A 12,767-nucleotide genomic window follows, 5' to 3' on the forward strand; every position below is an offset into this window, starting at 1 on the left:
TAAGGACTGACATACAGTTGCCAGACTGGTGATTTCACCAACTAACAATTTTCTAAACCTATCCACCTTCTTTCATCATCTTTTCTGAAAGAAAAGACTAACAACAAAAAAAGAGAGCAAAAGTATATTCCAAGATAAAAAACTATCTGTTAAGATAAATAAGCTTAGCTTTATGAAACTCCCTCTATTGTCTTTATTTTTCTCATTTTGCTTTGATCTAGTGAAAACATTGCCAGGGACCAACACTGTTTCTCAGTCTGACACTTGGAGGCCAGTTTTTTAAACCAATACAGATGCTCACACTTGGGTCTGTTAGGGCCTTTCTATAGCCACCCAGATGTATTAATTTTCCCAGAAACCCAGGAGGGAGACCATTTCAGCCCACTTGGCAGAAGCGAAGGCTGAAGTCTTGGACACAGAATTTACAGCTGGAGAGGACTTTATTCATCATCTACTCCACATCCTCAGTTTACAGATGAAAAGTCTGGCCTGTGGCAGCAATAATAATTACTATATGGTGGCAAGAATTACTGTGTGTTTAGTATTACACAGTTCACAAAGCGCTTTTACATTCAACAAATACTTATTGAACTAGGATGAAGGCTAAGACCTGGGGACATAGTGGTTAAGGAGAACGTGTGCTCCTGAGCTCTCTGAACTTCCATCTCTGATTGGGGATCTCTCTAGCCTCCTCGCTACCCCTTAGCCCCAGTAAAATGGGGAAGTCCTCTTGGATGGAGGGATGAGATCCTGTTCAGTCAGGATCTTTATCCTTGCACACTGGTTGCAAACAGATTAAATCAGAGTCTGCCCTCCAGGGCCTGTGAAGATAGAGGAGTCCTTGAGCCGGAGTAGAGGGCAGTGCCAGGCCTAGTCCAGCTACTCCCCATAACGTTTCTCTCCCAGGCTCCCCCCCCCCCCCCCCCCCCCCCGCTCATGTGCTGGCCTCCGTGGGGACAACAGGCCTCACGTCCACGGGCAGTCTCAAAACATTTGCCCTCCTGTGGGCTGTCACATACAGACTCAGACTTTCTTAGAGAAGGAATTCCATCTCAAGGTTTGGGGAAGTAAAAGCAACCAACTCAAAGCCCCCTATCCCCTAAAAAAAAAAAAAAAAAAAGTAGGCAAGCAGATGTGGTTAGAGGGGCTGGCGCGCGGGGAAGTCTGAGGTTCGGGCAGTGGGCGGGCTTTATAGGAAACGTGGACAGAGAGCACATCCCTCACCTGGCCGCGGAGGGGAGTGGCCTGCGGGGCGCGGCGGCCGGGTGCCGGCAGGGGGCGCTCACGCCGAAGGTCAGGGTCCAGCGGGGCGGGGGGGCGGGAACGGGGCGGGGAGGCGACCCGCCCCTCCTCCTGCCCGGTGCCCTACTCCGCTGTTACCTACCCATCCCCGCCAGACTGAGCCATGCAGAAAGCGGGGCTGCTTCTAGGCGCCGGTACCCAGGCATGGAAATCGGTAAGGACGGCCAGCTCCAGGGTGACCCGCCGCGACCCGCTGGCGAATAAGGTAGCTCTCGTAACGGCTTCCACCGAAGGGTGAGTGCCCGGGCCCGGGCCCCTGTTCTCAGGCCTCAAACGCGGCCAAAGTCCGGCGCGGGGGATGGGCGGAGGCACTCGCGTGGTCGGTCTGAAGCCCTCTGAATCCCCTGGCCCTGGCTCCTCCACTGACAGACCTCTTGTCACCGCTGCATCTGGCACAACGTGCCACCTTGGTGCTGCCCCATCAACCCCGTCCCCCGGTCTTCTGGGCTGCCCCAGTTAATCAGCCCCACCTAGCGTCTGGGAAGACCAGAAACTAGAAATCCAAGAGTCCAGATTTCAAAAATCCTATCCCACTGCCTCCATCCACTATGGAAATACTCCAGACAGCCTATTTGGGCACCAGACTGTTCTCCCATACCCCCCCCTCCTTAATTAGATGGGACATAAGATCCGTGTGAACAGACTTTTGTTATCTTAGTACATTTCGGCCTACCATGCCCCGCCTATTTCTCACCCACCATTCTTGTCCCTCCTGTTTCTCATTCCCACAGGACTTTGCTAATGCCCCCTCTTCGCAATTATAAAATATAAATGTATGTGAAATGCCAATGACTGACAATTGCAAAACGTGTAACCCTTCCTCCCAGGGGAATATTTACATTTTTAACTGTAGACCCATCCTTTCACATGCACCCCAAAACATAACTAAGGACAGAATTTTGAGAATGATGTAGACTGGTAAGGAATATATTTAGGGGCAGGGACTCTTCTAAGTGAGACCCTCAAACTGGAAGTGGCTGCTGCTGCACGACCAGCTCATTTCTCTCTCCTCAATCCTGCAGGGTAAGGGGCCTGTCACCCATGGTGGGCCTGTGGAAGGTGATGTCAATTCCCGGGAACCAAGGCTGAGGGCTAAGATCATAATAAAAATAAGTAAGCCAGTGCCAAAACTGAGCTAAGCGTGTCCATCTGCATGGTAATGGCCGCACCGTGATACACATAATAGGGACACACGGAGATCAGACAGAGGGAGCACCAGAATTCAAACCTGGGTGGTCTGACTCCAGAGCCCACACTCTCAACCTCTTCCCTTGCATGGGCCTTGACAGCCTTTGTCTCTTTCTACCCACAGGATTGGCTTCGCCATTGCCCGGCGTCTGGCCCAAGATGGGGCCCACGTGGTCATCAGCAGCCGGAAGCAGCAGAACGTAGACCGGGCAGTGGCAGAGCTGCAGGGAGAAGGTCTGAGCGTGACAGGCACCACGTGCCACGTGGGGAATGCTGAGGACCGGAAGCGGCTGGTGGCCACGGTGAGCAATGGGATAAGGGCACAGAGCCAGGAGATGGCAAACGGGAGCCAGCCTGAGCCTCCTTCCCTGCTTTCTTGGACAACGCTAGTGACACATTTCCTGGACACAGCACTGTTAACTAAAACATAACGGTGCATTCTGCACACCCACACCTGTCCACTAGCACATTTTTATTGTCCGCCTTTCTGTTATGTCAATATCCTAAAGTCTGAGAATCATCCCATTCCAGTCAGACAATCAAAAAACACTCTAATGCTTCAAACTTGCACCATCCCTTGGGGCACCCTAAAAAAACAGCTGATCCTGGTTCTCCTGTAGTTTCTAATCTAATTGGGCAGATGAGAAGGGTAAATATAATTGTGAAATAGATGTTCACACCCACAAGCTAATAAGCAACCTCCTGTTCTTCATCTTATAGAGTCGAGTCCCTGGGAACCTGCAGGAGGCAACCCACCGTGTTTCACTCACCCACCGCATGCCATTTACTGTTTTCAGAGCCTTGCATGGGTTATCTCTAAACCTGACAACAACCCAAGCAAGGCAAGGACTGTTCTTCCTGTTTACAGAGACTGGATCAGATAGCTAGAGCAACTTCCCAAGGTCCCACAGTCAATAAGGAAAGAGCTGTGATTCAACCCGGATCTACCAAGCTCCCTTCCTTCTTTAGCTGCCCACAGACTAGCAGGCACTTACCTATCAGCGCAGGGTCAAGCCGTAGGTGCCCAGTTGGACTTTAATCTCAAAGAAAATGTCTAACCCAGTGTCTGAGTTGGTCCTTGACACCAGCCTTCCAGCTGCACAAGAAAATGTGAACCATCAGGCAAAAGGGGCTCCTCTTCCCTCGACGCTCGGGGCGCATATTTCATTCCCCAGAGTTACAGGGAGAATCTATCCAAGAATCGAAAGTACAGGATTGGGCCAACAGATTGGAAGGCTGGTGGAAATAATTTGGATAATCTTCTTAGAAGAGGAGAACCTTAAATGATGGAAGACAGTGGTATGGTAGATGGTATAAGGTAATTCCAGGAATTCCAGTGTTCAAATGTGCATTGAGAGGAGCCAAGTGTGAGTCCAAGAAAGTCCACTTGCCTGGCATAGGCTGCTGGACAGAGCCTGAGAATGAGGCCTTGAACCTGAGGGCAGAGGGAGCCATTTGGGAGCCTGGGCCAATTAGTGACTAGCCATATGAGATGTATATAGCAATTCAGTGTCAAAATCCTGCTGGGAAAATGTCCTCTGGCCCCCACCAGGTCCACTTAACAGGTCTCACAGCTGTGGCCCAGAGGTAGGGTTTGAGCTAGGCCTTGAGGAGTAGGTGAGAATGGACAGATGGAGTAGGGACAAGGTTCCAGATGACCCTGCAAAATGGGCAGACAGCTGAGAAGTGACTGAAGGGGAGAAAGGAACACTGTCATTCCACAGCAGAGAACACAGGCTCAGGAGTGCTGGGAAATGGGCTGCACTGGAAGGTTAGGGGATAGGGCCTCCATAGTCTCCTGTATTAGTCTGTTCTGTTGCTTATAACAAAATACCTAAAACTGGGTGATTTATAAAGAAAAATGAAATTTATTGCTTGCAGTTTCTGAGGGTGGGAAGTCCAGAGTCCATCTGGTGGTAGCAGCAGTGACCCAGGGGTCTCACATTGCAAGATGGTAGAAGCAGAGAGAGCAAAGAGAGAGTAACATCCTCATTCACTCTCTTTTTAAAGCCCTCAGAACCAGGCCCCTGACTTCCATTACTAATTCATTGACTACTGCATCGTCCTACAATCCAATCACCTCTTCAAGGCTCCACCTTTCAATTACCATAACAGTCACAGTGGAGGCCAAGTTTCTAATACATAAAACTTGAGGGACACAATTCAAGCTTCAGGGAGTTTTGGGGGGATGTAATTCAATTCACTACACCTCCCAAAGGAGTTTATACATTCTTGGAAGAAATGAGAAGGCATGTGAGATTTTGAGCAAGATGAAAACAGTTATTAAGGAAGGATAATCCAGTACTGGTAGGAAACATATATAGAGAAGACTCTGAGTCAAGGATATTAGTGAGGAGGATGTTGCTATCATCCAGGTCTGGAGCAGTGATAGTGGGACCAGAATGGATGTGCCCAAGAGACATTAAGTGGGAACCAAACAAGATTTTTCCAACAGTATGTCAAGAAATGAGAAATAGGAGAGATGAACCAAAATGGCTCTCAGGTAGTTTGTATGACCAATGCTGGGGTGGAGAATGATAGGGATACTTGTCAGCATTGGAGATGTGCTCTACCTATTGCCAGCTGTTACCCTACAATGAGGAAAGCTGCTGCTCAGAAGTTGGTTACCACCCAATGGCCTCCTAACCTGCACTACCAAGCTTCTCAACATCGTGTGAGCAGAAACCAAATTAGCCACTTCTCCACCTGATTACAGCTTTTATTAAAAAATAACTATTGGAACACAGTGTAGGGATCACACAATTTACAGCAAGACTTAGAAGACACCAGGGTGGTCACAGATACCTTTTTCATTCACCTTTTATGGTTCTCTGTCTCTATTCAATCAAAACCCAACCTTCTCCCCCTCTCTGTACTGACAGGCCTGGAAGGAGAGGGGGATGGGATACAGGCAGAGGAAAAGCCCTCCAGATGATTCTGGTGCAATCCATTGTTCTCTCCCCATCCCTAAACACACATGCACAGAGCACAACACACATTGCTTTCTGACTTATTCTGAACTTTCCTAGCCACAAGTCCATCAGCAAGGTTTACACAGAGGCGAGATGGGTGACTAGGGCTTTGTGCCAGGACACCAAAACTTAGATTGTACGAGAAAGTATTAATACTGGTTTTAAAAGACTATGTGACTTTAAATTGTATTTGATTTACATGTTGACAGCCCAGGCATTCCTTCAGCAGTGTAGAAACAACTGATCTTAACACCTAGTTAGCAGGAATAATTAGTTAAAGCAGGAAACTAGCAGATGGTGTACCTTGTTAATAACACACCTCATGTGCCAAATCTGAAGCACATAGTTGACCAAGGGTCCATTTAGTACTACTTGTCCAAGGCATCAAAATTGCTAGTCCTGACAAAGTCAGCTTCTGGGTTGCATAGTGTTGAAAACCCTTGTTGGCAGATTCTGCCTGGCCACGCATTACTCCAGCACATGCCTTCACTACCTTCTTACAACTTATTAAGGAGGTGAGATGTTGCTTTCTTGGCTTTCCCAGTCTAATCTGTTTCTGCCTTGAATCTTCTATGCCTCCAAGCCTAAAAAGAGAGAGAAAATGACATCATAACCAAGTGTGGAACTGTTTAAACCCAGGCTGGTGTCTTCTCCCATCATGGCTCTCCTGGCCAGCCAGTTTCATAATGACCCCAAATCATTTTCAGAGGGTATTTACAAAAGCTATAAAGTAGGAGACTAACCTCAGTTCTGCCACCACTAACTAGCTTTGTTTTCTGAGCAAATCACTTCACCTTTCCCAAACACCAAATGAGCTGGTTATCTTTTCTCAGCTGGTCCTAATGTGTCATTACTGAGCTATATGACCTTGAGAAATGAACTTCCCTGAACCTCACCTCAACCATAAGGACATTGGGATAGATGACCTCACCAGTCACTGGGTTAGACTGACCCCCTCCCAGTGATCAGGTAACTGTGGACAGGTTAACTTTGAGATCATGGTAACTCATTCAAGGAGAACTGGACAGTAAACACTTGGAGAAATGGAGCTAGGACTCTTTGTGAAAACAGAAGGGGGTCTAGAAATAGATTCTGAGGTGAGAGTTGAAGTCATGAGAATGAAAGAGCTCCCCAAAGGATCAGAGACTGCCTTAGAGGAAGAGGAGGCAGGAAGAAAAGACTGCAAAAACAAACAACAAAAAGACAACTTTAAATGGTTAGCAGCAGAGCTTAGGGTAACTTTGGAGAGAAAATGTTTCAAGAAAAAGAGATGTCATTTTGACATCTGTTCCTAAGAAGGAATTCTTTGTCAACATGGATAAATGCACCTCCCTTACTTACCTGCAGTCCTGATCCAGACCCCACTCCTCTCTCTAGGCTGTGAACCTTCATGGAGGTATTGATATCCTGGTCTCCAATGCTGCTGTCAACCCTGTCTTTGGAAACCTATTGGATATCACCGAGGATGTATGGGACAAGGTGAGAGGGGATTAAAGTAGCAGAGGGCGGGCCTCGGAAAACATTCAGCACAAACTCAGTCTGCTTTTAGAATACATTTGTCAAGTGCAATGCAAATGTGAGGAATCTTTGTGATGTGCCACACACCTGGAGTGCACCTGGTAAAGGGCAGGTGGGGGGTGGCTTCCTCTATCCCCGCCCTTCTCTTTCATTTCTGCTTCTCCCCAGTTTTTTCCATTGGCTCCTTGCCAGCTGCCTTCTGCTTCTCTCTCCCAGCTCTCTCCCAACAAGCTTACCCAAGCTCTTCCTACTGGTTTATTTCCAGCAGAGACATGGCAGCTAATATACCAATAAATAATACACTTAAACTTATACACCCACTGGTTTCCTTTTCAGCTGCCATATATCCAAATAATTTTTCATTAGTTGGAAACATTAATAGCTGCTAGTTAAGTGAAATACCAATTCTGGTGAAATGACCAAAGTTGCTGCTTTGTAACATAGAGCCTTTGAAAAAGACCTGTACTCTTTTCTTCTTAACTGCATTGTCAAGAAAATCTGAGATCCAGATGTCTAAATTCAAGTGCTGGAATATTGTTTTTTATGTAAAAGTGTATAATTACATCATATTCATAATATATTTCACATACCTACATCCTTTAATTATAAAGCCTTGATTAAAATACTAGTCTTTGTTTACTAAGGTTAATTTTCCCACATGATTTGGAAATGCTAAATTTTTTATGCTCTCCCGTGCTTTTGTCTTTTACTCTGATGTCAAGAATTTCTCAACACAAAAGTTTAAGAATCCTAAGATATTATAATTTGTTTATCAGTGTTTCATACACATCAAGACCAAAGTACCAAAATGTTCTTCAGTGTGCCAGTTCCTGATTCTGGCATCTTTCAAGTACAGAAATGTCTTTCATGAACAGTTTGAATGGAGGCCACATGAAAATCAATTTTAAACCAAGTAATTTTTCTTTTTAGTTTACATTTTTAAAAAATATAGTACACCAACTCTAAATGCAGTGGTTGATTCTTGATTAAACCCTGGATTTTTTTTAAAAGATACTTTTAGGGACAATTGGGGAAAATTTATTATGGACAGCATATTAGATAAAATTATTATTATCAATGTTAAATTTCCTGGGTATTATAATGGATTGTGGTTGTGTAAAGAACATCCTTATTCTTTGGAAATGTATGCTGAAGTATTTAGGAATAAGCAGTATCATATCTACAGTTTTCAGTAGTTCATAAAAAACTGTATAGATACAGAGTGGGCACATGGGACAAAATGTGAAAAATGGGTGAATCTAGGTGAAGAAGTCTGGTCATTATACTTCTATTTCTGTAAGACTGAAATTTTTCCAAATAAGAAGTTGGTGTGGGGGAGCGTAGAGGGGAATATCCCAGCAGTATCTAAAACAATGTAAACAGGAATCATACATTCGTTTTAAATTACGGATATGCAGGGATTTTGATTGTTGCCTGTTCCCCAGCTTCCCCAGAAGGTGCCTCCTCATGATCCCACTTTCCAATAAATGTCCAGCTGGACAATCCATCCTGGAGGGCCGAGAGCATTTCCCTCCCTAAGCTCGGAAGCCAGAGAAGTGCTGCAACAATCCCAGGTGCCTGAGGTCAGGCCATGTCTTCCCTGAGAAGCATGGTCCACTCTAGGACAGGTCCAGGAGCTGACCCAATTGCAGGCTCTCCTACTTCGAAGAAACACAGAAAACCCAGCTCAAATCCAAAGCAGCACTGAGAGTTTAGGCCCTTTCTGGGCCAAACATTCTTGGCTGGTTAGGAAACAAGATGAACCAGGCTTAATTCTCTCTCCCCTAAACCGAATGTGTCATTATCCAGCTGAATAAGCTGGTGAGGATACTCCTTTTGTAAGGTCTGAGCAGCCCATCAGCTCTAACAGATCCTAGGAACCCGCGGGGCCTCCTTGCCTCCATGCCTCCCCCTCTGCTCTTCCCTCACACTCTTTCCCCTTCTCTCCGCTTCAGGTTCTGAACATTAACGTGAAGGCCACAGCCATGATAACAAAGGAAGTGGTGCCAGAGATGGAGAAACGAGGGTATAGAGAGTGAGAGGGAGCCTGGGTGAGATGGGCCCACCCAGGCTGCGGGTCGTGGTCTCCATCGGGAGAAAGGTCAGCTCTTTTCTTCTTCCAGAGGCGGCGCAGTGGTGATTGTGTCCTCCATAGCAGGCTTCCTTCCTTCTTCTGTAAGAACACGTTTGTCTGCCACCTCCATCCTGTTCTCCATCCCACATCTCTCCACCTCTCCAGTTGCCCAAACAAGTTTGTGTCCCCTTTTAGAATCACATCACCAAATTTCTTCCCACAAAATAGATGCCTTGTCACGATGAAGCCAAACCTAGAAGGTTAGCCAAGACAGTGCCCTAACTGTGGCCCTCCCTTACAGGAAATACCCTGTTGACCACTGCCCTTGATGTATAATTATAAGAACTAAGAATGAACTGGAAACTAGGAGACTAACCTATTCTCTTCTTTCCCCAGGGCATGGGCCCTTACAATGTTGCTAAAACAGCCTTGCTGGGCCTTACCAAGAACTTGGCCATAGATCTGGCCTCAAAGAACATTAGGGTGAACTGCCTAGCACCTGGATTAATCAAGACTAACTTCAGCAGAGTGGTGAGGAAGGGGAGCCCTCCATCCCACTGGACCCCTTGAAGGGCATCCATCTTCTTAGATGGGGAAGCCCAGGACTTAAGTCCTGAGCTTCCAACCACTTTCATGCCCCCCCCCCGGCTTTACTATATTCTCTCTCCATACCAGCCACCCTCTCCAGATCAGAGTCCTAAATACTCCTTTCCTGAAGCACAGGATGGAGACTGAGGAATTCAGACTCTACTCACACTGTTTTGTATCTCCTTAAGTAGATGAGAATTGGGGAGACCCAGTGAAATACCTCAATAGAACCTGAGAAGAATGAAACCAAAGAGGGTGGTGGGGAGAGCTGGGAGCTAGGAAGAAATAGGAAGTGAAAGAGCACTCCACCCTTCCTCTCCTGATGTGAAGATGGGCAGTTTCTTCCCCTCTCTGTCCCTCAGTTTCCTCTTACTGCACATAAAGAGATTTCCCTTCCTCCTGCAGTTGTGGAAGGACAAGGCAACAGAGGAAAAGATGAAAGAAAACTTGCAGATAAGAAGGTAAGGCTGTCACAGGGGAGGGTTAGGAGGGAGAGACCAAGGTCTGGTCCCTAACACAGTCCACAGCTTACTGTCTCAGTCCCACAGATAACACAGGCATGCTCTCCTCTGTCTCACAAATTTCACAAGTTCATAAACACTGTATCGCCGCAGTGGCCTGACCAAGAACTCTGTTTCCATTGCAGAAAGCAAACACAGAGGCATCCAGGCTTCAGCAGAGCAAAGCTCTGGCAGAGGCCCTGACTCCTTTTTCCACCTGGATATTTGCCTTAACCTCTGGGCATCCATGGAGACTAGGGACCTAAACCAAAACCACGCTTTTTTAGTTCCCCTTGAATAAAGATTCATGTTTCCAAAGCCCATGTTGATAATCCTACAGTCCAAATAAAAGGAATGAAGAGCTTTACTAAGCTCCAAACTTCCCTTGTCTAAGGAAATCACTTTCTTTCCCAACTGGCTGGCCGAACTGTTCAGACTTTCTTCGGGCTCCCTTTCCTCTAAGCTCCCTGCCTCTCCAGCTTCTGGCTTCTGGGCACTCTCTTGTCTTTAGCTTCTCCATCTTGTCCCTTCAAGGACAAATGCCAGCAATGCCTAACTTTTCCTGGTCCAAATATCCCAGACTCTCTCAAGTTCTCCCAAAGTCATTCTGATGTCAGGCCTAGTTCACAACTCACTAATGAGTCAGGATGTTGTCATCTTGGAGTCCCTATGAATGATCTAGCCCCATGCATTCTCAATCTTGGGTTCACATTAGAATCATTTCTAAAATGCAGACGATCAGGCCCCACTATCAGATATTCTTTAATTGGTCCAAGGTGGGACCTTACAATGTGTAGCTAGGGTGAAGAACCATTAATCCAGGTCTTCTAGGTTTGAGTTACTCATGCTTCCCACCTCTAGAGCATTCTATGGCAGTCAGATTAAAGTGTTCCCTAGGTACGAAATCACTTATACAAACAATAAGAATTAGCACCTTCTCACAAAATGAACCTGACTTGAAGGAACAAAAATAAATCCCTGAAAAATTTGTCTGTATATTGAACCTGTCCAAATGGAATTATTTTAAACACAACATTTACTGTTACACAGACTCCCCGATACTAGAGTAGTATGCACACATGTGAAACAAATTCTTTGAAGTATGAAATAATCACTCACCATTTTATCTATATCACTTTTGATTTTGGTGTCCTGAGCTCTCTAAAAAACAGAATGTCTATATTTGAATATGTGTCATGGTTTCTGTAGAGTACAGTACTTAAGCTTATGCTAAATTATAACAGCTTATCCTCATGCTAACCCTATTTGATGGGCAGGAAGCTTGTACACTGGTCCTAAAAAATCATCTGGTAATTCTTGATTAAGCAAATTTCATTCCTTCCCATCCACGTACTAACCAGGCCCGAACTTGCTTAGCTTCTGAGATCAGTTGTGATCAGGCATGCTCAGGGTGATATGGTCATAGACTTGATTAAGCAAATGTCATTCCCTGTGGGCCAGGTGAGGGGGCCTGGCCTGTTTGATTTTTACTTCCTCTCTTGTTTCCCCCATGCCCCAGGCTAGGCAAGCCAGAGGACTGTGCAGGCATCGTGTCTTTCCTGTGCTCTGAAGATGCCAGCTACATCACTGGGGAGACAGTGGTGGTGGGTGGAGGAACCCCATCACGCCTCTGAGGACCTGAAGACAGCCCACCAGGGCAGAAGTTGAGCTCTGACTCCTGGGTGCTGTCACAGCATTCATCCACTGGCCTTTCCCACCTGTGCCTATCATACTGTTCACCCCCAAAATCAGTTCTGTCCTGTGAAAAGATCCAGCCTTGCCTGTGGTCAAGGTGTGGTCTTATGAGGATTCTGGCAGTTGCTGTGGCCTTGCATGAAGGCTTCCCCTGAGAACACAGGGCAGGCCTGCTGAGAAGGATGAGTCTACCTTGGCAAAGACCAACAAATATTTTTTTTCTGGGCTTCTGGGGAATTTGAGGGGAGATGGGAGAGAAGGCACCTGGAGTGGAAGGAGCAGGATTGGAAATTAATTTGCAAATGAGGTGCAAATAAAATGCAGATAATGTTACCTTGAGTCAGTGTGTTCATTTCAGGGTGGAGTGCTTAGGTATGGTAGCTGAGCAGAAGTCGGAGCAGTCTGGGTCTCTGGATCCCCCTAGTCCTCCTCCCTGCCTCCAGGACCTGAGCATGATGCTCAGGGGTGGAGGTGTCTGCAGAGCTGCCAGTCGGGAGGAAGTGGCACGGGAAATCCCAGGTGCTACTCTCAACATCACAACCCCAGGGATGGTGCCAAGGACGCCCCAGAGAACTGGGACTGGAAGTTGGGCAAGACTGCAGGAAAGGACAAACCCCCTGAGATCTGGCCAGGTCCTCTCCCGTCATCGCCGTCGCCCCCGAGTACCCCCCCGGGTCAGCAAGGACAAGCTGGACGGGTCCCGAGCATGCGGGGGAAAAGGGAGGGGCCCAGGGAGGGTACCCAGGCCAACAAACAAAAGAAATAGGTTCTGCCCACGGTGTCCGAGGAGTGGGTGGCACGGAAAGCGGGGACACTGCCCCCCGCCCCGGAGATGACCCTGGAGCAGGCGACGCGCACCGGGACTCACGCGGGAGCTGGCGGGCGGGGTAGGCGCGAGCGCGCGCGAGGTCTCACCCGGCTCGGCGGCAC

The 12,767-nt window shown here is 47.1% G+C and overlaps 1 protein-coding gene across 3 annotated transcripts; it reads left to right on the forward strand.

The window, feature by feature from the left end:
* The first annotated feature begins 1,319 nt into the window (after positions 1 to 1,319).
* LOC134372101 (dehydrogenase/reductase SDR family member 4-like) lies at positions 1,320 to 12,170 on the forward strand. Of its 3 annotated transcripts, XM_063089259.1 has the most exons (8): positions 1,320 to 1,536; positions 2,615 to 2,792; positions 6,840 to 6,941; positions 8,936 to 9,006; positions 9,104 to 9,155; positions 9,451 to 9,585; positions 10,048 to 10,103; positions 11,662 to 12,170. In XM_063089259.1, the coding sequence occupies exons 1-8, from the start codon at positions 1,406 to 1,408 to the stop codon at positions 11,774 to 11,776; spliced, it is 840 nt and encodes a 279-aa protein (XP_062945329.1). In that variant the 5' UTR covers positions 1,320 to 1,405; the 3' UTR covers positions 11,777 to 12,170. The 3 variants fall into 3 exon arrangements, with proteins under 3 accessions (XP_062945329.1, XP_062945330.1, XP_062945331.1); XM_063089260.1 differs by lacking the exon at positions 9,451 to 9,585; XM_063089261.1 differs by lacking the exons at positions 8,936 to 9,006; positions 9,451 to 9,585 and having other exon boundaries at positions 11,662 to 11,794.
* The last annotated feature ends 597 nt before the right edge of the window (positions 12,171 to 12,767 follow it).

Source organism: Cynocephalus volans, chromosome 3, assembly GCF_027409185.1.
Source record: "Cynocephalus volans isolate mCynVol1 chromosome 3, mCynVol1.pri, whole genome shotgun sequence".
NCBI lineage: Eukaryota > Metazoa > Chordata > Mammalia > Dermoptera > Cynocephalidae > Cynocephalus > Cynocephalus volans.

Coding starts and splice junctions, on each gene's coding strand:
- LOC134372101 (XM_063089259.1), top strand. CDS start 1,406: ATGCAGAAAGCGGGGCTGCTTCTAGGCGCCGGTACCCAGGCATGGAAA. Junction 1,537..2,614: donor GTAACGGCTTCCACCGAAGG/GTGAGTGCCCGG, acceptor TTCTACCCACAG/GATTGGCTTCGCCATTGCCC. Junction 9,007..9,103: donor CCAGAGATGGAGAAACGAGG/GTATAGAGAGTG, acceptor TTCTTCTTCCAG/AGGCGGCGCAGTGGTGATTG.